The 27,911-nt window shown below is 40.3% G+C and overlaps 1 protein-coding gene across 2 annotated transcripts in view; it reads left to right on the top strand.

Annotated features, from left to right (window-relative positions):
* Window positions 1-7,813: 7,813 nt before the first annotated feature.
* The window catches only part of AGPS (alkylglycerone phosphate synthase), a 47,791-nt gene continuing 27,693 nt past the window's right edge, over window positions 7,814-27,911 (top strand). For both annotated transcript variants that reach the window (XM_059475531.1, XM_059475530.1), the window contains exons 1-5: window positions 7,814-8,026; window positions 18,521-18,610; window positions 22,240-22,330; window positions 26,525-26,645; window positions 26,727-26,801. In XM_059475531.1, coding sequence (XP_059331514.1) covers window positions 7,833-8,026; window positions 18,521-18,610; window positions 22,240-22,330; window positions 26,525-26,645; window positions 26,727-26,801 — 571 coding nt within the window. In that variant the 5' untranslated portion in view covers window positions 7,814-7,832. The remainder of the gene's footprint in view (window positions 8,027-18,520; window positions 18,611-22,239; window positions 22,331-26,524; window positions 26,646-26,726; window positions 26,802-27,911) is intronic.

Raw genomic sequence — 27,911 nt, 5'->3', positions numbered from 1 at the left:
ACCACCAGTGCAACACCACATGGTGGATGGTGCTCACTAGCCTGTGTTTAGATTCCCTGTTCACAGCTCTGTCACTCTGGTTCCTCTTTCACTGACTGCAATTCCTCCTTCCCATTTCTCCATTCCTTGAGTGACAGGAGAGGTACAAAAGAAACATGGTACAAGGAAACAGAATATCCCATGTTCATGACATTGGCAGTCTCCTGCCAAAGCTTTCTGTGGCAAGCTCAAAAAAAGCCATTTCTAGATGTTCAGTTTGCCTCCATTATCTTGCCATGTAATTGCTTAGGGTGCTCAATTCCCTCTTGGCACAGCACCTGAAGGGCCCATTAAATGCCTAATAGCACCAGGTATGCTTGTCCACACTCTGCATGACTCTCATCTAATCTGTTCTCATTAGCTTTGCATGTATTCCTGAATGTCTTCATTCTGAGGCATGTCTCTCAAAATGGATTGTATTACTCTCCTACATTTCTTCAGTACATACAGGGAGAGCACCTCTGTTTTGGGAGTCCACAGGGAATTTGAGCCAAATTAGAAGGAATCACAGGAAACTTTGGGGGAACAGACTAAGAAGGAAATGAATAGCACTCAAGGCTGAAAAAGGATACAAGTTCAGGGGACAGGAGAAAGTGGCTATTTGGATAAGCATATCTAAAAGTAGTTTAGTGCATAAACTGCGCATCTGCAGAACATCAGGAGTCAGCCTAACCCATTTCCCCATCAGATCTTAAATAGTCTCTACTCTTAGTTGTTTGTTAAAAGACTGTGCATCTGATTTATAAAAAGGATATGGGTGCCTGCACATATCAGAACAAATACAGATGCTTCCATTGTAAACTGCCTTCCATTTTCACAATGCATCTGGAAATTCAGATGTTTTATAAAATTTCCTCTTTTTAGCTATATAATCTTAACTTTCCATTAGTAGCTACCTTTACAGGACAATTTTACTATTGTGGGGGAGATAACTATCAAATTATATGATATGATATGATATGAGAATTATTGAGAAAGGCTTAATCTAAGATGTAGATATTTTATTATTTTCTGACATCTAGTTCCCTCAAGATCATGAAAACCTATTGTTTTAAGCAAGGGAAAAGACACTGTTCCACATGAAAAGTGACCAAACCAATGGCACTATGTGAAGGGAGCCCTAGAACTAGAATCAAACACGTAAGGTGGGTTTTGTTCATTATAAAGAGTCACTTAATTATTTGTCAGCTTTCTTTTGGGAACAGTTTTTGCACAGTCTGTTCAAACACTCTGCCGTCCCAAACATTGTGTTTACACAATTACATTGCTCAATTGTGTGTCTGATGTTGCATACCTTGGTTTTCCCCAGACCATACATAGGGAATTGTCTTAAAATGTAATAATCACTAGAAGAAAATGTTCCTTCTCTTTAAACTCCAAGAATTTGCAATAGCTGATTTGTTTCTTAAGTTGCCTGGCTATCTGATCCAGGAAAGGTTTTTTTGTGAGTCAGCTACAACAGTCAAGTGTTAGAGTTTTAACTGAAATATGTCAAACATTTCTGCCAAGTCATCTGATAAATGTCCCTGTTCAGCTGGAAAGAACTCTGTAAAAGATTCAGTCAAGAACAGTACAAATATACTAGGCTTTTTATTAACACCTTTTTCTTATTTTAATTAAGTGAGTAAAAATTCAACTGACTTAAACTGCATTCAAGCACAATTAGCCCTCTACATACCCTTGTATTTAGCCTCCTCCTGAGAAGCTGTTCTCACCCAGAAATTGTGGAGCTCTTGTCACACTTAAAATCTTCTCAAAAGTATATAAAAGGATTGAGCTTCTAAGTAAAACACAAGCAACAGTCTCTTTCACAATACAGTTTATATGTTATACACCCTTAGGAGTAACAACAGTTATTAGAACCAATACCTCTAGGGACATGAACAAGGAAAGCGCAGAATTAAGCAAACGTCATTATTATGTAATTTCTTCTTTCTCCTCTAAATTCTGAAAAATTGCAAGAGATTGGGAGAATTTTAATGTAACATATGTAGTGCATCAAACTACATTATTAGATTGGATATTAATTAATGTAGTCTAATAACTATATTATTAGACTGGATATTTCAGCAGAGTGCTGTAATATAATCTATTTTACAGTATGGAGGACTGAGAATAGTCATGAGATAATGTCATCAAGACAAAATGCAGGTGAACTGGAATTGCAACAGGCAGGAGAGTATAGATGCAAATAGTTTCTACAGAAGCTCCCTTGTCATGCTGGGCAGTTACATTTCACTTTAACTGACAGCTCTCTTAAAAAAGGGGAAGTGGGAAAAGTCTTGGGGCAGTAAAAAAGGAGTGTGCACTTGAGCTCCTTTGGGATATGCACCTTGTATGCTAACTGTCTGTAAATGTCAAATTATGCTTAACTTCACTGACCAAGCCATGAGATGACATCTATGGTAACTATGTTTGGTTTTACAGAATTGCCTCAAAAAGTAAATATGAAAGATTTTTCTCTTGACAAGCTTTTGACATACACTGTGGAAGAGTTGAAACTGGCAGGGTTATATATCTCTATGCAGTTTTCTCTGAAGCTTCTCTCTCTTCCCTTAGTTTTTTAGATGCAGCAGGACTGTCATTCCAGTAGAATGAAGAAGGTGAAATGAGTTGACTGTGCACCTGCAAAGTATGTATATTGATAAACACACCTGCCACTATTGCTACCAGTGACAGAGCACAACTGGTTTGACTACCAGAAGTAATCAGAAGAAACAGAGCATCTCATTCTGTTTGCTGAGGAAAAAAGCTTTGTCAGCTTTGAACAGAGGGATGCACAAACTTATCTGTGCATATAACTACCAGTTTAGAAAGTATTTTTCTTCCATGCAAAATTGGTATACAGAAAATTCAGGTCTGGACTTACTAAGTACAACAATAGTAAAAGTATATCACTGATAACTCTGCTTTGGAGCACCAGTGGAAGGCTTAGTGGAGTTACAGCAATTTCACTGAGGAGTCTAGATACACTTTTAAATATACCATGGACAAGAACTGGAATAAAACAAGTTTGATTCTCAGTGAACATCTCTTTTTCAGATACATATTTACTTTTAAGTTCTGGCATTTCTAAGATTTCAGATCATCTTGTTGACTGAAAGCTGAAATAGTTAAGCTCCTTTTACACTTTCTCTCTTTATTAGGAGAGAGTTGACCACCATGTACAAAAACATCTGCATTTCTTGTATGTTTAAAGACAGAACATACTGCCCACTAACCTTTTCTGTATAAAAAAGGTCAGCTTCTTTTTGGAGATACCAAAATTAGAGGTTTCATTCATGGCCAATGCTCTCTCTTATATTTTTTTCCCTATTATCACTCCTATCCTTGTGTAATCTTTCAAATCCAGCCTGATCCTTGCCAATGGCTTGAGGTCCTGCAGGCTGCTTTGTACCTCTGAGCTCTGAGACCTGGGCCTTTCTTCTGTGGCACCGAGGCTGCCAAGCTGAGCTCATAGTGCTGTAAGCTGGGAGTGCATGGATGGACTGAGGGATGAATGCAGCGCCTTTTCCCAGGGATTCTGCTGACATTGTAAAAGTGACACAATGCCTAAGTAGGTGTTAGAGAAATTGGCTACTTTAGGGAAACTTCTTGGGCCATTCCATATCAACAAACTCCTCCCAGAGCGTGAATTACTTGGTGTTGAATGACATGTTCATGAATGTGTGTGTAGGCTTGTTTTGTTGTTTTTTCCCCCTCTGGTGAAAAAAGGACTAATCCAAAGGTTATCTCAAGGGCTTATGCCTTTTCCCCCCTTTTATTGCCTCAACAGCTTCTTCTGAGTCCATGATTCAGCTGTGGATGTCCCACACCCATCCTAAACCTAGGGCAGGCAAAACCCCACCTCTTCTGTAGGCGGTGTCATTTTGTACAGGGGTACAGAACAAAAAGGTGTTCTAATACATTTGTGTCAATCACATCTTAATAGTGGCTGAACTGGAGAGAGCAAGAACACCTGGAACACGCCTTATTCAATAGGTGTTTCCTTCTGTTTAAACCTTTCAAGCAGCACCATGAAATGAAGTGTCTTGAAAAAATTAGTTTCTACTTTTTCATTTATCTAGAAAGCAAAAGCTTCTTTATGTCTATTTTCTCAAAGTCTAGTATTATGATAATGTTCTTCTGTTGCCTTCAGAAGCAGTGAGGTGAATTAAGAATTGTAGCTCAAAGCTGTGTCATTTTAAAAGGAAAAATAAACAAAAAGAATCCCACAACTTTTTCTGCTATTTAGTCAGTAAAGGAATAGCATGGACATGTACCACAGCACTGCACTTCCTGCCAGGACTGGGAACTTTCTCATGCTTCTATAAAACTTCTTTGAAATGTTTCAAAATTCTTACCACAGTTTAGGTTGAACACTGTACCTTCTCTCAGGTGTTTGTATAGTTGCTACTTGCTATCAATTAATTTTCTGCATCTGAAACCTGCATCTCAGGGGCTCTCATGCTACATTCGGTGATTCTCTAGACCCTGTTGCAGGACTCCATTCTAGGCAAGAAGATTTATCAGAAGAGTCTTTTCTTTGCACAGCCTGTGTGCAGGTTGCCTAGGAGTGCAGTGTTTGTCCTGAGAACATGCTCCCTCTGTGGTCTCCCATGGGACCACTCTGTAATGGAACTCTGAGACACCTTGTTTTGAAGACCTCTCTGAAAGTTTACAGTACTTTGGCAACTTTATTTTGTATTACACTGTAAACTGGCTTTAAAATTGTGTTTCCTGAAAATGCCCATGTGCAGAATTCTGGAAATGCAGTCCTTTGTTGACATGAGGTGTCACACTGAGCTGGCATCTCACTTACGCTTACAGATGCACTCGGTTTTGTGGGCAGGACAGCTCATGGAATGGCAAAGGCTGCTGCTTTGGCTCAACAACAATTAGAATACTTCCAACTAGTGCACTGTAGATCTGCTGGAATTTTTACTGAATAAGTTTTCTTCCATGTCACAACATATTACTTTCAAAATAGTGTTCCCTAAGTTTTCTTCTCAGCAGTACTACTTACCAGAATGAATTATGTGGTTAAATTAGATATAGTTTTTGAAAACATGCCAGTGGTTCACTTCAGGAAATGAGAAGCAGTGACCTCACAATCTGATAGCACATTATGTGACTGCTGCTTTTTATGAAGATTGCCATCCTTCCAAGGGAAGCAGAGATTGCATGCAGAGCACGGGTAGGAGCTTAGCGTTCTTACTGTAAGAAAAGACTACTGTTGCACAAAAATGAGGTGTGACTTAGCTATTCCTCTGCTTTGCAAAAGACAAGGCTCTCAACAGTTTCCAAATCACACCCCTATGTGTCTAGCATCCCCAGTTAAATCTTCACTCACACACATACTTTAAAACTAATTTGGAACTTTTTTGAGAAATAAGTTGTGAGGTGATGACAAATATTATTTATCAGATTCTAGTTCAGGTCAATTTTTTACTGTGAAGCTCAACAATCAGGATCAAATAAATGACCAATGGGCTCACTATTGTTCTTTACAAGTGACTGGGATACAAGGAAACATTCTAGGAAAATGTGAAGCCTACTACAGGGGATTTAGTATCCGTTTGGCAGCATTCAGCAGTGTGGAAAGTTTTAGGTAACTGTGACTGAAATTCCCCCCAGCTATATCCAGAACTTCAGTAAACAATGTGAGTGGAAGTTCAGTCAAGAACTGTGTTTGTTCCCTACAGACTGCCTCCACAGCAGCAGACAGCTAAATGTGGGTATGCATGAGTTAATCCAGAAACCTGTACACAAATTATTCACCGGGGGGGAAATTTAACTCCATAACCAAACTACTGAACTGCCACAACAGCTGTTTATGTTGCACTAATACCAGAAACCTAACTTAAGGCTGAGATCCCATTGCAACTAGTGCAATCACTGCCCCAGGAAAATTGCAAGCTATTTCCTAGACAAAGTACACAAAGGGCATAAAATCAATTAACAATGGGAAGAATAAAAACAAAACAAACAGTAATAACATCTGGGTGGCTTTTGTGAACTGCTTCTCATCAGTAGGCATTACTGGGTTCTATGTTGTCACACAGTCCACAGTGTGTTTATCTTCAGACCAGTCTCTTTAGGGAGATACTGTTACTGCTGGTTTATATGTGGGGAGCTAAGAGTCAAAGAAGCACCAATATTGCATGTGAGGTAAGGAACTGAGCCCAAGTCCCACTGCTTGTGCAGTGCAGCCTGCTCCCTGGAGAACTTGCTGCAAATTGCTTACTTAATGGAAAGATACCATGTTGAAGTATCATGAGGTCCCTAGAAGAGGTTTGAGAGAGGGTAAGAGCGTTATCAATTTTCATGGGATTTTATTTTACATAGGTAACAGACATCTGAGGAAGAAATGAACAAATAAATCAACATTGATAGTTGATTAGTATCAGTCACATAGATCCCAGCAATCCACTACAGGACTTCCAAAGAGCTGGTCAGTGCCAGTCAGTGGCAAAAGCTGATCATGAAAGTAGGTCCTGTGTGACAACCGAGTAGGCTTCAACAGTGTGAGATACTTCATGTCACAGAGGAAAAGTTGGAATTAATCTGAGCAGGTCATCTAGCCCATCACCTTGCCCTGAGCAGAACTGCTTATAATGGTATGTCTGATAGATGTACATTGTCCGTTCTTAACGCTGTCTAATGAAGGTGACTTCGTTCTCTACTTAGCAGACTACAACAGTTTTTCATTTTCACTGCCATTAGAAAGTACTCTAATGCTAATACTGAACTTATATCTTGCAGTTTGAGCTCATTACTTCTCACCAACCTAGCTGGGACATGAAGGGCAGATTGATTGCTTCCTTTCACTCTGTATCAGTCTTTTACATATTTGAAGACTGATAACCTATCTTCCTTAGTCTTTCGTATGGGACTCGGTTTGTTGAGTGGTTTTGCATTCCCTGATGGAAAAAATCATCTCATCTGTTCTACTTAAACATGTTTCCAGTTTTCACATCCTTTCCTGAGTGGAAATCCAAAGCATTCTGGTGCATCAAGGTAAATTCATAGCAGAAAGCATCAAATCTGTATCTCCTCTTAAATCACAATTCCTCTCAGTCTTCAAAGTGATGCTACAAAGTGAATCCCAGATGTTCCTAGAGGTCCCAAATATGGTCAGGATTGTCAGTTTTTGCAAGGATTGGCCCAACGCTGGGTATCCCAGCTAGAGAAGGGGATGCATTGCCAGCAGTCGGTCAGGCTCAGCACTCATTTTGTGGCGCGGGCTGAGCGGGGAGCAGATCCCGGGGACCAGGACCGTCCCTGCCAGGACAGCCGGGCGGCACAGGCAGAGAGGGACCCGGCTCGGCAGCCCGCTCTCACCGGGGCCTTGTGGCCCTATCAACAGCCATGATAAAATCTGCAACACCTGTAGATTATCTGCCACCTCACCGACCTATTTCTTAAGTAACCCGCCTACGCTATTGTCATTAATTAGCATTTCATCATTAACTTGGGCAATCCTCATCTCTAAAGGACACCTTTGTGTTCTCTCAAGTTTGTTCAGCGATCCAGAGGGGCTGTAATTACAGCACCGGAGGCGGGAAATCTTTAATAAACGCTTTCTCTCTCTCTGTCTGCGGTTTGCCCCCCCGAGCCCAGCGCTGCCGCGGCAGGAGCTCCGGCAGGGCGCGCGGGCCGGGCCGTGCCCGGGCACGGGGAGCGAGCGGCGCGGGGCTCGGTGCGGCCGGGGGGGCGGGCGGTGCGGCGGGGCCCGCGCGGGGAGCGCCGGGCGGCGCCTTCCGCCCGCGCGCCCTCTCACCCGGCGGCGGTCGCGGCACAACACGGAAGCGATGGCGGCCGCGGCCGGGGAGGCAGCGGGAGGCGGCGGCGGCTCCCCGTCCTCCGCCCGGCGGCGGCTGCGCATCATCTCCGGGCACCTGCGGGGTTCGCCGCGGGCGCCGGGGCGGGGAGCGCTCTCTCCGAGCCCCTGCAAGGCGCAGGGCGGCTCCGCCGGGCCGGCCTCCGGCTCCATCCCGAAGAAACGGTGGGTGCGGGCGGGGGTCCCCGCGGGCCGCGCCGGGGGCCGGGCCGGGCGGTCTCCCGGAGCGCGGGGCTGCGGGCCGGGGCCGGGCTCTGGCAGCGCTCTGCTCCCGGCGGGCACGGGCGCGGGCCGGCGGCGCCCGGGGAGGCCCCGCGTGGGCTCTGCGGGAGCAGCGGGGCTCCGGCGGGCGGGAAGGAGCGGCGGGAGGAGGGTGAGGCGGGTGCCGCTCGCGGATGATGTAAATGGCTGAAGCCATTCGCCGCTGCGGGCACTGGAGCAGAGCGAAAGAAGGTGGTCTTCAGCCTCTTACCTGTTTCTGTAGTAAGTGGGATGGTGGTAAAATGGGAAGTCGTTCATTGTCATCTGATTCACATCTGTAGATGTGATGGAGAAGTTTTGCTTTTGTAAAATACTTGAGGCTGCTCTAATGAGGATTGCAGCACGTGTGAAGACCAAGGTCTGTGTCTGGTCTCTCAGTCCTCCCCTGTTCACAGAAACCTTCAGCTGATGTGAATACTGGCAGAGTGTGCTCATGCATTAGGTTCTAACAAAAGTTTCTTAGAAATGAATAATTATAGAGCTATGAAATACTTTTTCTGGTTCTTGCTGTCTGTAGTAGTAAGGAGTCAGTTCACATGACACTAAGGGAGGACAGTCAAATTCTCTAGGTCAGAGTTATTTCACTGGCTCTTGGATTTGTTTTTCTGCTAGAATTTTTTAAAAATGCTGTGGTTATAATACCATTATGTAGGTCCATATAACATTATTATGAGGCCCCCTTTCTGCTGGGGTGGACTTGTGTTAGTTTTGTGACTTTCTTTTACTGCTCCCCCTTTCTCAGATGTGGATTCCCTATGTGTGTTGGCTTGCTATCTTACAAGAGCATTTTAAGGCTTAGGTTTCAGACAGCCTCCTGTTCTCTCTTGAGCTGTGGGCAGGAACTAGTGTGTTAGTGCATGGGGGTAGTCCAGAGGCAGACTGGGCAAGCAGTGAATAGAGGAGCTGTTCCTCGTTTGAGGAAAATCCATTCAGCCCATGCTTTGCTCTCAGCCTTTTCAAAAAGAGAGCAAGGAACAGCCTGGATTCTCCTGACAGGCAGTTTGTGACCTACGGTCACAAGCTGAGCTTGCCTGCTTTGGGAGGACTGGGCTGTCATGCACATGCAGTCAGATGTGAACAGCTTTGAAAGCATTTAGTTATCATTGAGGGGAATTTGATGCTTGTGCTGCTCACTGGGACAAATGGGTTGTTCTGAAGTTGCCTTCCATACTGAGTTTTTGTTTGGTTTGAATCCAGGAAGAAATCATTATTTCCAGAAAAATACCAGCTTAGTTATTTTTCAGGGATTTATTTTAAATGGATTGCTGTATAATTTCTGCAGCCAGTTATTGATCTGTAAAGAGCAGGAGAAACAAACTTCTGTGAAAATGCCTGTGACTTGAAAGTTGGCTTCTTTCTCTGTGGAAACACAGGCTTGGGGAACTTAACATCTCTACTATTACAAGTTACTGACATTGCTCTCCCCTATTAGGACTTGCTATAGGATCATAATGGAATAGTGGTTTTACTCTAGGTAACTTGATCTGGAGTCAGAATAAAAATTTGCTGTGGGGGTGTAAGGGAAAGCTTAGCTTGTTCTTCACCAGAGGTACAACCTTCTTGCTGTACTTAGAGCCCAGCCCATTTGTATGTGTAGAAACACAAAAACTTAAAGGGAGCTTTATCTCAGTCCTAAGTTTCTGTCTGAACATCTGAGATATGGTTGAAACACACCGAAGATGCTGCATGTGAAAATTGAGACTTCAGTGTGGCTAGGATATGAGGATCTTGGTTGAGCTCATGTTTGAGGAGAATACCCAGGTTTTGGAGTGGTGGAGGAGAAAGTTCTGTTGCCTACACTGGTTTGTGGGGGGGCAAGTCATGAATGCCTGAGTCTTGTTCCAGCTAATCTGGAGCTGATTTTTATTTGTGAAGCCAAGAAGGTTGCTAGAAGAACCTAGTAAAAATAGCTGACCTAGAGACAGTGCATGCCTCTTTTTGGTAATATTAGGACAATGCAAAGGTGGATGGTGTTTTCTTGTAGTCTGTTGAATGCTGATTCGGCTCTGCTGCCTCTTTTGAACTGTTACATCAATTTTTCCTAGCAAAGCTGTAGCCAAAATATCTTAAACAAAATTTTTGTTCTTTACACCTGTTGCATCTTTCTTGTAGTGTCTGAAGTAGTAGCAAAGCTGTAGACACTACTTTAGCAGACTCAGGTGCACTTTTCTCATGTTCCATTTCTTCTGCAAGTAAATGGCTTTATTTGATGGAAAAAAAAAAAACCCCTTTGTAGTACTTTAGGTCTGTGATGACAGAATTTTTTTCTGGCTGTTTTTCTAATAGTCGGTAGACAGTGGCCTTTGGAAACATGACTTTCTTGTTGGTAGTTCAATGACCAAACTGCTAAAGATCTTATCCAGACATTATTTCTCACCAGCCAGGGGAGGATGGAGGGTACATGGTATTGGCTGAAAGTCTGTGGGTCTCATCCAATTCTTCTTGCTTCCAAATAAAAATGCCTTGGAAGACTGAGCAATGCATTTGCATATTGATGTGTTTAAGGATTGTAATACACTTTCTACTTCTTCAAGTTGTAGTTATTGAGATGGGAACATTCCTCAAAAGACAAGTAACTATGTATTTGTCTGAGTACCCTCTTGAGGGAAATCTTAGGCACTGTAAGAGTAGAGAGATGTTATTTCTCAGTGGCGTTCCTGGCTTAAATGTAATATTTTAATTGAGTGTTGCATTGAAAGCTGGAATCATAGTTACACAATGTGTGTTGAAGCCTGAAGAGGATTATAGGCATGCTGAAAAAGTTGGTAAGACAATTGAGCTGGAAAATAGCTCTTCCTTGAAATTTTCCTGTCCTTTTATGTTATGCTGTTGACTTTTGTTGACTGGTAAGCTCACTTTGCTGGTGAGACTTGAATTGGAAACTTACTTAATCTTCAGAATAACTGTGTATACATGAAGTGTTCAACTTGTACTGCTTTGGAAGCAGTCAGGTGCTACAAATTCCTAGAACAGAGTTGTACCAGGGTAACTGCTGGGTGTGCTCAAAAGTAAAAGTTCCTAATAGATGGAATATGCACTGATGCTGAGCTCATCAAAACTTGTATAGTATAACTTACATAAGCTTTCAATGATTTGGCCTTTGTTAAAAGGGCTAATTGATGAAGTTCAACTAAATGTTGACTCGGTAGCTTGTAGGCTTAAAATTGATTCTGTACTAGAGCAACAGAAAGCCGGAGAGGATCTCCTGATTATCCTCTCTCTGTGGAGAAGCTGCTTTCCTAGGGGATGAAGAGAGGCTTGTGAATATCTTTTAATTATTATGGGCATAGTGTTACACAGGGTAAACTAAGGGATGAGTGTGTAGTGAGCTGTGTGTCGAGTTCACAGGCAGGTTGTTCAGGGCAATGTGTTAATGTTGCTGAACCTTCTTCATACAGACCCTTGCAATTCTTGCTGATAATGATTATGATGTTGTTATGCAGCAACATGAATTAACTCCTAAAGAATTGGTACTACTTGAATATAACAGTGTCTTCAGAGAGGCTTTGTATCTTACCCCCAATACTCAGAGCAATCTTTATAATACAGATTTCAGCCTTTAGAGAGTGGTGTTTAAGCAACACGTGGTGCTAAGCTGTATCCTGGTGTAGCTGATTTCTGAGTTTAAGGTGATGAAAAAGGATGGGTAAGGAAAGGGCTGGTGGCACTTCACCAGTCTTAAGAAATCAGAAGAGTAAGAACCTGTTGCATTGAGGAAGGTGTGGCAGTTCACAGGGGGTTCTGTGATTGCATCAAAGCAATTAATTGTTAGTCAAAGTTAATACTTGAGGAACAGATAAAGAAGATTTTCTCATAGAAACATTAACATGAAAAAGTGTCATAATCTGATGGTAAAAGTGACTTCATATGTTACAGCAATTCCTGTCTAACATATAGCTCCAAGTAGTTGTGTGTCAGGAAGATGAAATATAGGAAGTCTATAAAAATTTAAGTAACCCAGTATGTCTTGTTAGATCATTTGATACCAAGTAAGCCAAACTGGATATAGTCATTAGCTAAATTTTGTTAGAAAAACCTAGATGAAAGTGTGAAGTGTTTAATATGTGGAGCTCAATATAGATTATTGTATGAAAGCAAGTAGCAGTTTACAGCACAAACTGAAAGACTTTGTAGATCAGCTGTTTGATATCTACTGAGATCTGAACTGTTATGTACAAGAAAATGAATATGTATATAGCTGTTTATTTAAACTTGATGTATTTATTTAAACTGAATAGAATTAGAATAATCTGATAATGCAATAGATTAAAGTAATTACTTGGACTAGAAGCTACTTTGAGCTGAAGCAAAGTAAGGAGATCAGTAGTGTAGTAGACTGCAGTCAACTAGACTTTCCTGAAGTGTTAGTGTATCTCTGTAGAAAATAAATAATGTGGAATATAAAAACCAATTGTAGGTTGAATGTGATGGACAAGCTAATGCCTCTATAGTGTTGTTATATCCAAAACTGGGCCATTTGTGCAACACCATTGGGGTTGATGGTGTAGGCCAGAAAGTTTTCTTGAGCCGTGATGTGTTTGCCACAAAGCCTGCTAAAAGGTTCTCTATGGGGTGGGTAAAAAGGTGTCCAGGAACTGAATTTACTTGCACAGAAAAATGGCAGACAGTTGATTCCTTCATTAAGTTATTTCTTTTAAGACAGCAAAGCAGAACTCCTGATTTTGCAAGCTTTCAGAAAATACTTCTCAAAGGACTGATCTCTTTGTGCTGTTTCATTTACTGCCTGGAAGTAGCCATGTGTGTGCATTTTGTAGTGGAGCAGTCTCTTCAAAGATAAAAGTGAAACTGGGGTCAGCTGAAGTAGTAGGTGGAATAGAGAGAGCTTCTAGTAAAGTATTCTGTTGGATAAGAATCATAATTTGGCCAAGTGTTTACTGAGAAGAATGATTATAATGTCTTGGCTTTGCTTGATCTTTAATTCACCCTAATTGACTTTATTTATTGTGGAAGAACACTAGAGAAACATTAATTTCCTTATTCCTTGGGGCTTTTTTAATTACACTGTGATGAAATGAAGAGTAATGAAATAGTCAAGGCTAAGAACATGAGTAAGGAAAGTGAACACTTGTTTTATCAGAACAGTTTAAAGAAAAGCACTCTGCTTTTGGGTACCTAAACCCTTGATGTTATGCTTAAAATCTGGTTGTCTGCATTTGCTGCTTCCTGTAGGTTTAAACTGTAATTAGGAGCCCAGGTTTGTATTGTTGTATTAGGTATTCAGCAAACAGAAGAGCAACTGAATTTGTGTATGTGCAGCTGCAGGGGCTTAGCTGGAAGTGTGGACTACAGACCCTAAAGTCTAAAGAGCTTTGACTGATTTTTATAGATATGTTTCCCGGAATCAGTTTGAAAGGCAGCAGTAAATACACAAACTTAGAATGTGTCTAAGGTTATAAAACAGGTGTTACTGGACTTCAGCCTTGAGAACAATTATATTTGGTTTGCCGCAGGGAAGGTCTTCCAAGAGGGAAAAAGCATAAGAATGACAAACACAGCAGATACTCTCTGCCTGGAGCATGGCATTCCTCTCCAGATAAACAATGCTTTCACAAAGCAGTTCTTGAAACAATTCCTTGGGCTGCATGTTCTTTGTTTGTTTCAGGCACCTGATGCTGATTTACTACTGGCTTCAGAAGCACTCTGAGTGTTGCTTGGTTTAGAAGTGTGACTATAATCTGAACAGAGACGCTGCTCCAGGGGAGAGGAAGAGGGATCTTCTGGTACCACCCATGGAAAGGGTTCTGAATTTCCAGCTAGGGGGTGGATGGGTAACCCAAAGTCCATCTGGGGTAGGCTCTGAGGAATTGTTCCTTGGGTAATGTCTTCTTGTAACACCTTACCACCATAATACTGCCTCAGTATTACTGCACCCACACACTGAGTTTTGCAAGAACTCTACAACTTGCAAGACTGTGTTAAGTTAGGCAAATACTGGTGCTTAAGCCCATGTGGTAGCCCTTAAAATTGCCACTTTAAACTGATTTCCAGGAATCTGCTGGCTCTTCCATTGTGCAACAGAAGTGCTTGTGAATATTTTATGTGCATGGGATTTTCATGCTGAGTGTCCACTGGTGATTGAAATGACAGTGTCAGTGGTTATTGTGAGGAAACTGATGGGAGCATCTGGGCTTTGCTCCACCTGAGTCACATTTCTCCAGCTGGACTGAACTGCACATTCATCTTGCTTCTCCAAAGAAGCCTTGGCTATCTGTGGGAGACTCTGTGCTTATCCTTCAGCTTCCTGTGGGAGAGATGAGAACTTTCTCATCCAGTCACTGTGCCAGTCTCTAAAACCTAAGATTTGAACAGTGCTGGCAGGTACAGTTTGTTGAAGTAGTTGAAATAGTGTAGTCCCAAGGGCTCTGCCTGCCCAGCTGAGTGACTGCATTCTTCAGGAGCACTAGTTCACCTGGTGGGCTGGGGGCTACCCTCCTGCCCCTCAACTGTAAAAATCCTTATCTAGTGAGTCAAACTAGTATTTTAGTGTTGGGCATTGTAATGAAAGTGGAATATTTAAATTCACTTAAACTAGTCACACTGTGTTAATCTATTGTCACTGCTTCCATGGTGACTTGTTTTATTTCAGGCAATACAATTTCATGTATATATACAAACATACGCATTAAAAACCTTAAACAAGGTTTGATTTGTACTACTTTGTATATTTCAGTAGTGAATTTCTATTATTTAAGTTAGAAGGCAAGAAAGTACTGGTCTGTTTCTACTATTTCTGACTAAAGCATTTCACATTTCTGTCAAAAATGAGATAGTTAATGAGCTTGATATTTTGTTGAAGCTAATGTACTGAATAGGAAAGGTGTTGTCTTTAAATAAGACAGTTTGGGTACAATACTACAATAACAGTTTAAAGTGAGAATAGTGTCAGATGTTGGTAAGAGTCTTGGCTATATATATATATATATATTCTTGGAAAGGAGTCTTGTGAAGAAAACCAGAAGGGTGCATAAATTATATCTTGCTACATGTGCAACATCTATGTGCAGCATACTCATTCCAAAAACAGCCCTTCCTGTCTCCAAATAGAAACCTCTTGCTCAGTAGAGTTTTGAATATAAAATTGGATGCTTAAGTTTCTTGTTCTGGTGTTTACCTGCCACAAGATCTAGTACTGCACGTTGTGTGTGGTGGTGTGAAATCCCCTGCCTTTGTGTTACAAGGTAGCCAAGATGTTTGGGTCAACTATTCTTCTACAAACATGCAAACTGTTATCTTAGATTTTAATTTAACTATTATCATCACACCAATGATGGGAGTTATGTTGTCTGGCAGAGTAAAGCTTTGTGTACTTAATTTTACTCAGGAATAGTTCAACCAGAAAATAAACTCTTAGGAGTTAAAACTCTTAAACTCTGTTCTGTATTTTAGAGCCTGAACAGTGCCAGGTGGTTTAACACCAACCTAGGAAATTAGGCCTTTAGAACAGACAAGCAGATGGGAATGTGGTCAGCAGAAAAACCTCTCATCTGAGTCTGTCTTCGTGTCCTTAATTAATAATACCTCCCCATGATTTTGTGGGAAGTATCTGTACTGATATCAGGACTAATGATAGTTTCAAGCCTGGTTATTATCAGTTTATCTCATGTCACCAGTTTCTTTAGGGCCTGGCCTTTTGTGTCTTGCTCTGTTTGTCTCCAGATTTGCAGGTAGTTTCTCTAGCCTGTTTCATGCATCATTGTTGGCATATTTATGTGGCACTGCCTTGCAAGAGGGGAAGTTTAAGCCTTCCTCAGTTTTGCTTAGTAATATCAAGTCTGTTCTGACTTCACAGGATTCAACAAACTACAGAAGTCAGGTATATAGAAATACTGCATTTAGTCAGCAGAGGGAGAAATCTTCCCTTGAGGAGGACTGTAGTGGGGATTTGAATGGAACATTTAGTTAAAAAAACAAAGTCTTGAGCTGGCCAATTCTATGTCACCTTCTTCTCAGCTGGGAGCAGCTCCACTGTGTGTGACTTGGATTCTTTGTGGACCATCATACAAATATATGCAGCATTTATAAGTATACATACATTGAAATAAGGGTAAAAATGGGCAAGTCTGCATAACATGCTGTAAGAACCCTTTTTGATAATCTGGCACAACAGCACAATGGCACAGGGCATTCCCATGCCATGGAACATGAGTGCATCCTTGTCCTTTCCTGAGTGAACCCTACATGTGTAAAGATCTGAGAGAGCAGGCAGCAGAAGAGGCTTCTCTATCTGGACAGCTCTGCTTAGTTTAATTTTGGCTGAAATTTTAGAATTTATTCTTCAGTATGGAAGAACAATATAGACTGGCTATTTCACAATACTGTATTGAGTAATTTCAGAACTCAGTGACTGATAAGTTTGCTTTTAGTGCCAGATTTCTCAAAGGCTGGTTGAAATGTCTGAATCAAACAATTGTAATGAAATACATGACCATGGCTTTTTTCCATTTGTTTAATTAAAATCTTGCATACAGGCAGTTTGAAGGAAATAGATTTAGTTTGAGCCAAGTCTATTGAATTGCACTGATAGTATGTCAGCAGCCTGTGTTAATAATACATTTATAATGAAAACCTTTGGTAATCAATCATCACATGGTTATCTTGCATGTAATGCTGGAGCTGGAAGTGATTGAGGCAGTGCTTTCTCTGAATCACAAGGTCTTTTTGAAATGGTCACTCCTGATCATCTCACTCTTAGGCAGTCAGAGTAAGAGCTACATTTACTGTATATAGGCCAGGGAGGTGAATGATCTTTTGATAGAATTTTTAAGATACAGTTCTTTTAACTAAAATTCAGTTTCTAGGTTAGTAATTTCATTTGTAATGTAAATAAATGGCAAGCTTTTAAAGCAAAGCTTGATGAATGTGTAATTACTAGTAGTGTATTTCTTAAGTCTTAAATACACTTCTAGAATTAAATACACTGATACACTTAAATACACTGATACAGTTTTGATGACTTTATCATAACGAAGAGATTCTCTGATATGGTTGTGCTTAAGATTTTTCGATTTTCTGCTTTCATTTTGGCAGTTGTTAGTTTGGTTTTGATATGGTTTTGCTGTCACATTCTGGTTGTATTTGTTATTCTTGCACTTCTTGAGATTTTGTTGTTTATGACTTTCAGTCCAAACGTGTCTCAAAGGTCCTCATCAACTGAATGTTAAGAATGCTGTGGGATTGCAGTAGTGATGGCAAGCAACTGAAATCATTATTCTCTGTCAAGAAAATAAATTTAAATACTAAATGTCTTTTTTTATTCTGAAAATATTTAGATCTTACCTATTTGTATGTTGATTTTTATGTATAGAGTGAAAACCAAGCATTTTTCACACCTTACCTTTGCCAACTGGAAAATATCACTGTGTCTCTAGTGATCTAATCCTCTTTCTCTACACGGGAAAAAAGCAAACAGACAAATCCCTTCAGTCCCCACAACCCCATGTACTGCTACAGGCTGGGGGCAGAGTGGCCCAGCAGAAAAGGACCTTCAGGTGCTGGTCAGCAGCCAGCTGGAGTGAGCCGGGGTGCGCCCAGGTGGCCAAGAAGGCCAGTGGCATCCTGGATCACCAGTGGTGTGGCCAGCAGAGCTAGGGCTGTGATCATCCCCTGTTCTCAGCACTGGTGAGGTCACACCTCCAATTCTGGGCCCCTCACAACAACAGAGACATGGAGGGGCTGGAGTTATCCAGAGAAGGGCAGTGGAGCAGGTGAAGGCTCTGGAGCACAGATCTGATAAGGAGTGGCTGAGGGAGCTGGGGGTGTTTGGCCTGGAGAAGAGGAGGCTCAGGGGTGACCTTGTCACTCTTCTCAGCTCCCTGTTGGCAAGCTGTAGCCAGGTGGGAGTCAGCCTCTTCTCCCAGGTAACAGGAGAGACAGGATGGGGGGAAATGGCCTCAAGCTGCACCTGGAGAGGTCCAGGTTGGACATCAGAGGAATTTCTTGGCTGAAAGGGCTGTCAGACATTGAAACAGGCTGCCCAGGGCAGTGGTGGAGTCACCATCCCTGAAAGTGTTCAGGAAATGACTGGATGAGGCACTTACTGCTGTGGTTTAGTTGGCATGGTGGTTGGTGAAAGGTTGGAAATAATGATCTTAAAGGTCTTTCCCAACCTTAATGATTCTGTGATTCAATACAGTGTGCAATGACTTAAGCTGGTGGTTCCTTTTATAGAGCATCTGGTCTTTCAAGTCGTAGGGTGCAATCTGAAGGAGTAATGGTTGTGGTTTCAGAATTTCTTTTGGCTCTAAGCTATACGCTTTTGATGTGTACTTGATTTCTTGAATTGCTGTCTGGTAACACTTTTTCCCAAAACCATATAACAGAAAAGCATTTTGGATCTGCAGTATGCTAATATTGTCACTCTTTTTTTTTTCCCTTAAGGCAAGAACTTTTGAAGTGGAATGGATGGGGATATAATGATTCCAAATTCATCTTCAATAAGAAGGGTCAAGCAGAATTCACAGGAAAAAGGTAAGTTGAAAATTTATGTAAATGAAGTATCTTATTTAGTGGTTTATTTGAAAAGAGTTTAAAAGCTGTACAGTACAGTTAATTCAAAGAAGGAAAAGAAGTTGCTTCATTTCATAGGATAGGTTATTCTGCATTTAACAGGTTTATGGAAGTCTATACACAGGAGTCTGACATAGTAAAACAGACTGTGGGGCTTATTGAAATGTTTATTAAAAATGTTATAAAGACAAATTAATGTGAGTCTTCTCTGTAACTTGATATAATCTGTGGGTTAATGAAATCACACTGGGAATCTGCACCATGTTATAAAGCTTTTAGATAACATGCAGCATGGTAGTGCAGTTCTGAGAATCTCTTGAGCATCAACTAGTTGCTTTATTAAATTTCTACTTTGTTTTGGGTTTCTTAACCACTGTACATGGAGCTACTTTATCCTCTGAACTTAAAAATAAAAACTGCTCTTCAGCTGTATGTTGTGTAGTGGCACCACTTCTGATTTATTACCCTCTAACCCTTTATGCAGCAAGCTTGCTTTTCTGAGAAATACATTTTTGCAGAACGACATTAAAATTAAGTCTACTTGGGGATCTCTCAATTTTGTTCCAGTGGAATTTAAACCTATTGCCATCTTTGTGGTTTGGGTTTTTTTCCTTCCTGAGGGGAAAGTAACCTTACAGTCTCTTCCCTGTTTTAAAAAATACACTTTCCATAAGAGTTAAAAGAATGCAGAAGAGAAATAAATTCTGTCTTTCCTAAAAATTCCTTCCTAGTCTTTGAGTCTGTGAATTTGCATGAATTAGTTGAGTCAAAACTGCAAAAACCTAACTGGGACCTTCAGCACTTCAGTTGTTAATTTTTTTATTTCAGGCCCAAATTAAAATGCAAAGCCTTGTATATGCCAGTTCACTGTATAATATTAGGGAGATTGTGTTCAGAAAATCAAAGCACACCAAACAAGAAAGAAGGTCAGGAATTCTGTTTTTTTCAGGAGGAACCATCAAGGCTTCTTGAGTGCTGTGTGACTGATATGTACATGTTCTAGAATGGTGGGTTTTTTTCCCCATCCACACTGTCTCTAGCTGAGACATAAAATTAATAATACTTTGTTGGGCCAGTATAATTTCTTTGAAACAGTTTGCCACAGTGGCAAAAGGAGTGTTTGAAGTGAAAACAGGGAGAATGAGCATCTGCACAGGTGGTGTAGATGCCTCATCCTTTCAGTACCCACTAACAGGTCTGTTGTCCCTAAGTCTGTCTAGTAACCTCAAGTCTGCTCATACTGCCTGCCTATGCAGCAGCCAGTGGCAGCAAGCTTGAGTTCTGGTTGTGTGCAGTACCTGTGTTTTGCAACAAGCATCCCTTACTGTTTTGCAGGACTAGGTGGATGATAGTTCTTTAGCCTACCTACTGTGTTATTGATTATAAGACTCAGTTATATCCTCTCTTGCATTTTCTCTCCATGCTTGTGGTGTCTGGGGCCCTTCAGTATCTGCTTGTAAGGCCCTTTGGTCTGTACAGTTGTTCTCTGCACCCTCTCCAGCTCCACTAGATCTTTCTGGAGACAGGGACAAAAACTGTTTGTAGCACTCAAGGTGTGGATACAGCAGTTTTCTACAGAGCAGGAGAAAGAGATTAACTCTCTTCTTTCTTACCCCTGCCCAGACGATGCATAGCACTGTGGTCAGTGAAGGTGCCATGATAATGACTGCCAGTGGGGTTCTCCCAAACATGCAATAGTGCTTTTCTTTCAGCTATTGCAATTACCTTAACTTCCATGGTTTTTTGTCTGCTTAGTTTTTTTATTAAGGTCCTGAGTTCCAATCAGTGTGATCAATAAACCCTGCCCTTTGCTTCCTTACTTAAACTTATGTTATCCTTCAGCCTGTAGAAGAACCTTTTCTTCAGTACTGTAGCAGTGTCTTTTCTTAAATAACTTTTGGGATGAGCACCTGTGAAAATGTAAAGGAGTGTGGGATTTCATGTTCATTGTATCCCTTTTATTCACTTTCTGGTTTTACACCCTGATAAAACTCCAAGGATTAGTGAAACAGGATTCACCTTTATGAAAGTTGTGTTGACTTTCCCTACAGACCATGTGTCAAATGATCTGATCTTTTTTGTTATGGACTCTGCCATCTCCACAGGGATAGATGGTACTTGCTAGTTTGAGCAACTGAAGCTGTTTTTTGGAGTGTGTCTGTGGCAGGTGTTTTTTGGGGGGCTTCTTGCACCCTCAGTGTGTGCATACAAAGCTTGCCTACTGATCAATCATGTATTGCAGTAAACTAACTTCTTCTATGCTGTGACTTCTGTCTGTGTCTTGACTTAAAAGTTTTGGGGTTTCTGATAGTTTTAGTTGTCCTTTGAGTAAGTGATTAAGGTTACCCTCGCAATCCAGCTGTAATGATAGTTTGGCAATAATAAGAAGTAGGTCTGGAGAAGAAAACACACCAAGCTGACCTGGGTGTCTGCCTTCATTGCCAACTCTTGATGCAAATGCACTATATTTTCATTGCTTATTGCACTTTCCTCTTCAAAAACTTCACTTAATTTTTGTATGAGTTTGATGAAAGAATAACAGCTGTCATAGGAGGAATCACTGAATACTCTCTTCCATGCTGAAGAGTCTGGCTTCAGTTAAAGGTTGTTGCCTTTTAATTCTAGGAGTAGAGCAGGAGGTTTGTCAGTAGAAGAGCTGGAGGGGTAGTTGAGATGAGGAAACAAAAAGAATTGATCATTTTGTGTAACAGGTGACTCAGTTGTAGAGTTGGTTGCACCAGCTGTGAAGGACAGGGTCATAACTGGATTTACACTGACTGAGTGATCTTAGAGGGAAGACCCAGTTAGGTCTAATGCAGTGACCCAGGTGACGACTATGGTAAGGATTCTCAGCTGCTAAAAGCTCTTAATGTCAAAGGAAGATCTTATTTCTTCTCTCTTCTGGGAATACTTTTGAACACACAAACATAAACATGCTGAAGTTGTGTATATGTATACAATTAGTAGCAGTAGTTTCTTGCTGTTTTCAGTCCCCAGCCTTCTGTGTTTTCACATGTGGTGCACATGGTCTAAACTGGCTCCTCTGTCCCTTGTCTGTAAGTCTGCATTTGTCACATGCTTAGACTCTTGCCAGACAGTTTGTGCTGGAAATAATTTTACAGTGCTTGATGGATTCTGATTCATTTTGATGATGAAGGGGGAACCTCTAATACTGTTTGTTTCCTTGGAAGTGTAAGGTGTACTGAAATGGGTTTGTGTGTCTGAGACTGCTGTTTCCATTGCAGTGTGTCCTCTGTCTGTAAGCAGCATGTGAACTTGGGTGCTGCTTTCTACACTGCTGCAAGGGAGAGACCTTTCTAAAGAGTGGTGGGGTGGGATAACTGAAAAGCCTTATGGCCAAAGCAAATTATATCATGCTGACAAATGATTTGATTCTGTGTGAAGTGAAGAACAGCTAAATACAATGAAATACGCAGTTGCATGAAAAATGAATGTGCAGAGGCCTTGCAGGCTTGTAGGTAAAGAGTTTCATTTAAAACTTCTGTTTGTGCATACATAAAATTCAAAGAAGTGTATCTGACATACATTCTTTTAATTTAAAATGACCCTATGTAATATTGACTTTTCAGGTACAGATTAGGTGGTATGGTATTACCAACTTTTAAGGAATGGATAGAAAAAACCTTTGGAGCAAGTCTGGAGCACAAAACTACCTCTAGAGTAAGTAAATAGCTGAACCAGTTCCTTTGAACATTAGTCTTGGTGATAATCAAGACCACACTGTTAAAGATGATTCAGCTGTCACACATAATTGATTTAAATATAATATATTAATACTTCAACGTTTTTGGAAAAAAAAAGTTGGTGTAGAACTTTTATGTGAAACCTTACATGTCTTAGCATGACTTGTGGTTTCAGGATAACTGGTAGTACATTTATTGAAACGAAAGTTTCCAACACAGGATGGTTTTTTGTCCTCCTGTAGTTTGCATTTCAAGACTGTAGAAAGTGTTGGTCCAGAGGGAATTGCTTATACAACATCAATGTTATTCATGATAACAGAGATAGAAAATACAGGGAAGTTAAACTGTGATGTGTTTCTGGTGTATTGAAAGATGTCAAAGTTGTTATTTGACAGTAATTTTTATTACATGTCTGGGTGCTGAAAACTGACTACCAGGATACTCAAGATTGAGATGAATGTTTTCAGAAAAAGAACACATTGGGAATGTTCTGGGTTTTGGAAGTCATACATACTTTGCTTTTTAGAAAAAGTAACTTAACTTAGAGTCAGGAAACCTGGCTCCCTAATTAGAATCCCTTTGAAGCTGCAGGTTCCTGGCTTGGTAGCTGCTAAGGCAGTATTGGAAGCAGGCTGTGCTTGTACTGTGACTGTAGCAACCCAGCTGTGGGTAATGGTTCTTCCCATCTCTTGAATGAGTTCAAGTTTGAAGCACCTGATCTCATAGAGCCTGAAAACCTAAGTATTTCTTCAGTCTTCTGTTAATCAATACATTATTTCATCTGCTGTGGATTACAGGATCTCTACCTGTCAATATGTTTTGAAAAATTCATCTGGATGTGTTTTTGTTGACCAGGGTTGGTCTTAACTGACAGCCACTTTAACTTGCTGTGAACAGAGGTCTAGAGAACTGTTATTCCCTTTTTACATGCAGAGAAAGGATAGAGCAAAGCAGAATTGCAGGACAAGCACATATTTTTTAATAATACCCTGATTCTACAGTAATCTTGCAGACCAACTCCCCAGGATCTGCCAGCAGTGTTGAGTGCTTTCCTGTTATGTTGTGCCCTTCTGGTTTTAATGGTCTTGTAATGTGAAACAGGCTGCCTACTTTGATATGGGATGGGACTCTTTGGAATGTCCAATATACACCTGGACCTCTCATAGCTAGTCTCAAATACTGCTGCAGGTCCCTCATTTTCATGGCTGTCATCACTCCAAGGTGTATTTCAGGTTGTCATGCTATGCTGGGTTTTCAACTTCTCCTATCCCCTAAGCATGAAGAAACTCAGATACAGGAAGAGCAGTAGGGAAGCCATCTCTTGGTTCATTTGTCTTCCTGTGCCATCTCCTCCTGCCTCTGTCATGTAAGATTGGAGGGTTCCCTGTTGCATGTGACTTTTGTGTTTTAATTAATAAATATACCTGCTTCTGTAATCTTCAAGATCTGTTAATGCTCTTTATTTTTTCAGACCAAACTTAACATAGAGAGCAGTTTAGACCTATTTCACATAGGTTTCCTGACTAGCTTTTCAGGGTGCAAATTTTAAGATATTTCAGTCTTATGAAAATAAATAAAGATATATTTTTGTTTGTCACTGTGCATAAGATTTTTATAGATAGATATTAACTTTTTAATCTTGGAGATTAAAACTAAAAGATTAAAAAACTTGTGGAAAAGTTATAAAAATCAAGATGCTCAAAACCATCTGCAAAGAATTGTTATAGCTGTTAAGTAGTTCATGCTCTTGACAACAAAGATCTTCAGGCACTTAGTGTTCAACTTGATATGAAATAATTCTGTCTGTGGAAATTCATGAAGAAAAAAATGTTTGACATCTAAAATGTAATTACAGATTGTGAGGGTTTTTCTTAAAACAAATGATTTGAAGATCTTTATTTGGTACCTATTTGTTTCTTATGTTTCCTGTGTTGCTGTCAGAGTTCTTTGGGCTAGCAAGCAGCACTGTGTCAATGTGCATTAAGAACAGAATAGGAAGAGCAGCAGTTCAGCACCAGATTTACATCATGTTTACTGTGACTGGCTCCTAAAATCCAGGTGTCTCAGTAGTGGAGTGCCTCTTACTTAACAACACTTAATTTCAGCTTCTGTGTTTGTAGATGACAAGATGAATATTTTTTAGCTGTCTGTCACCTCATTTCAATAATTACAGCATTATCCTTAAAGCAAGTCAAGATGGCACATAGGCTCTTCTAGAATTCAGATCACTGTTAAAACTGCATTTTCTTTATGTCCTATGTTCCACATGAAAATTCTAGCCCAAACTTTTGGCTATCCCCTTGAACCTGTGAAAGATGCCAGCTATTGCTAATGAACATCTCATGCAGCAATATCTTTCTGAATTATTCCTGTCAGTACTCCTAATTTCTCCATAACCTTACATAGTTTTTGTAAGGTGAACACTCCATCACAATGATACAACTTTGCTGATAACTTTAAATCTTACCTTCATCAACTCTCACAACTTTTACACTCAACCTGTTCAGAATAGACTGCTGCTGGTTTTGCCATATATTGGCAAAAAGTATCAGCTGCTCTGAAGGTTGTGTAGAGCAAAGATAGGAAAAACTCTGTTCTAGGAAAGAAAACTTTATTGGGAGTATACATTTTGTAGAAGACCAACTTCAGAAGAGGAAAGCACAGTGAATTCCATTTTGTTATTCTGTGTTTGCATTTGTCATGAAGCATAGGTAGGACTTGTGGAAGAGATGTCTTAAATTTCTTTGACTAGGTGGGACATTACTGCACAATACTTTTTGATGGTAGGGCTGTAAATGAGTTCTTTCTGCCATCTTTCCTGACAGCTTTATAGCAAAAGTATAGCACATTCTTTATAGCACATTCTTCTCTTTGGATTGGTGTCAGTTCATTTTCCAGCAAGGCTTGCATGGAAAAGTGTGAAAGCAGTACCCTCTTCTAACTAATTTTTGTTCAAGCCCTGATTTTTAAAAGTGTATTTAAAATAAAAGACATGGTGGTAAAAAAACTTTCAGTTCTGCTCTCAGACTTGATGGATTCAGTTAACAGGAAATAAGACTCTTGACCAACATTTTCTTTTGCAATAAGACTTGAAGTCAAGAAGTTACATTTTAGTCATTGGACAAGCTTTTTATCTAATTAAAGAACTCTTTAATTAGAGGCCATTTGTGATAGAAGACATATTCCTTTAGGGAGATTACTCATATTTGCTCCATTTTTAAGGAGAAAAAAAGGCATGATTTTTTGGAATCTTCAAAGCACATAAGAATCTTATACTTAATGTCTGCAAAATATTTTTTTTAATCTGGATCATGTAAAGAATTCTTGTTCTCTGAGTGGGTTTTAAAAGTTGACACATGAACTACATTCTTAGTGCCCAGTAATTGGAAGTGGAGCTCAGAAAAGAGATTAAGTGGTTGTGTCTACACTTTGAGAAGCTTTAAGAGTACTAGACAAGACATCTGTTGGAAGAACCTGGAAGAATGGGCTGTTAGAAAATCTTAAGCAGAGGTTTTCCCTCTGGTTTACAGAATCTTGATTTAAGGTCTGTTGGTAATCAGAATGTCCTGTGTAGATTCTTGGGAAGAACACCTTTCCCAGGTGTTGTTCTTGGGGACTTTAGATGGAGACACCTCTATGTATGTGACTCAGACATAGGTTTTATGAGATCTTTCTTATAGGTGAGGTCTGCTTAATGCATGCCAGTTATGTTATATCAGTCAATCTTAGTTTTGCCTACCTCTGGACTTCTGATGAGGCTTTGGTCCAATTTGCATTTAAATCTTGGGACATAGAGGGGAGGTGTGTTAGTGAAAACAGAACTGTAAGTAGAAGAATTTGCAGTGTGTAGTGGCTTTAGTATGTGTTCTGGTACCTTGGGAAGTCTTAAAAAGAGAATTTGTTCAGTATGTATTCATAAGCTCATGTATTTCTCCATATTTATCAGGAGAAAGAAAGGTAAGAATGTGCCACTGAAATAAAACTTCTTGTGTGCAGAGTAGGATAAGCTGGATTGGTGGTTTGAAGATGTGAAGGAGAACTGATGTCGTTCTGATATGGAATAGATGTGTTTGGGTATCAGTCAGTGTCAGCCTGTTTTTATTATTTCTGTTGTACAGAAATACTGTGAGAGTGAAATTACCTTAAATTTATTTATTTCCTTGTATTGTAGGCATCCTTAAATGTTAATGATGTACCTCCATCCATTGTAAATGAAGAATTTCTTCAGGATCTTAGAGCCACTAAAATCTCATATTCCCAGGATGCAGAAGATAGGGTATTCAGAGCTCATGGTAAGAGAACTTCATTTGTATAACTGTGCTGCTTTCAACACTTTCTTGTCTGACCATGGTAACTTATTGTTTGTGTTCCAGGCCACTGCCTACACGAGATATTTGTACTCAGGGAAGGAATGTTTAAGCGAATTCCTGATATAGTTGTATGGCCTGGTAAGTTTTTATTGTCATCATCTCCCTTCTGAGCTGGGCCATTGTTTGCTGAACTCTTGTGCTTTCTGGTCAGGGGCAAACTGCCTCTTGGTTCACTGACTTCACTCATCTTTACAGAAACTGAAGGAATTTTCTCATGAATGGTAATCATGATTGTTTAGCATCTGGACTGCAGGTTGTGTCTGTGAAATCCCATCATTTTGTAGTGAAGTCAATTTATTATTAAATATAGCTGAAGTTTGTTGGCTGATGAATTCACCACTTAAATAACCACTGTGTAATGTGAATGTGTACGTTCAGCAAGAGCAGTTGTCAAAAATGACAGTCTCAATTTTGGGTTCTAAAGGTGTACATGATGCTAGAGAGGTAGTGAAATGTTTGCACTGAAGAACTTTTGGTTTTTTACATGCTGTACTTTAGTAAAAAAAAAGTGTAACACCTGTAAATCCTATTAGAACACTTTACAAAAGATCAGTGACTGGAAGAAAGAGCAGTGCAGTCTGAGTATAGGCTAGGCCTGCTTGTTTCTGTCTAGTAAAAGGATACAAATGCTTTTTTTTTACTTGAGTCATGTGCCCTCTGGTCACTAGGAACTACTCCATGTGTGAATCAAACTTCACTTCAGTAGTGAACTAAAAGGTCATTTGATCTAAGTAAATCTCAATTTCTGTTCAGTTGTATGATTCCAACTGTTTTGTTACTTTTATAACTTTGGTAGCTGCACTGCATTAAAAACTCAAAATTTCTTGTAAGAATTTAGTCCTACTCAGTTTTCCCTCCTTTATTTAGAGGAAAAAATCACATACGGGAAGCATGAAAAGAGGCACTGTAAGATGAAATTCATCACTTGAGGCCAGGTGCTTGGGAGCACTGGTGACTGTGAACAGTACTTGCCACAACTTCTATTTTGTGTAGCTCCAAAAGCTGAAACAAAATGATTGACTACCTTCATTTAAAACATCTCTGTATGACAAGAGCGAAGCAGCCAGAGTTTGGAAACTATTTATTTAGTCCTGCTCATTCTTTGCTGTTTGTACAAACTCATGTATGCAATGTATTTGATCCCTTTTTTGATCCTTTTACTTGGCTGTGCACAAGCATTTCCACCTT

This window comes from Ammospiza nelsoni, chromosome 7 (genome assembly GCF_027579445.1).
Source record: "Ammospiza nelsoni isolate bAmmNel1 chromosome 7, bAmmNel1.pri, whole genome shotgun sequence".
Lineage (NCBI taxonomy): Eukaryota > Metazoa > Chordata > Aves > Passeriformes > Passerellidae > Ammospiza > Ammospiza nelsoni.
Note: the sequence above shows the minus strand (reverse complement) of the source record. Positions and strands in the feature narration are given on the sequence as shown.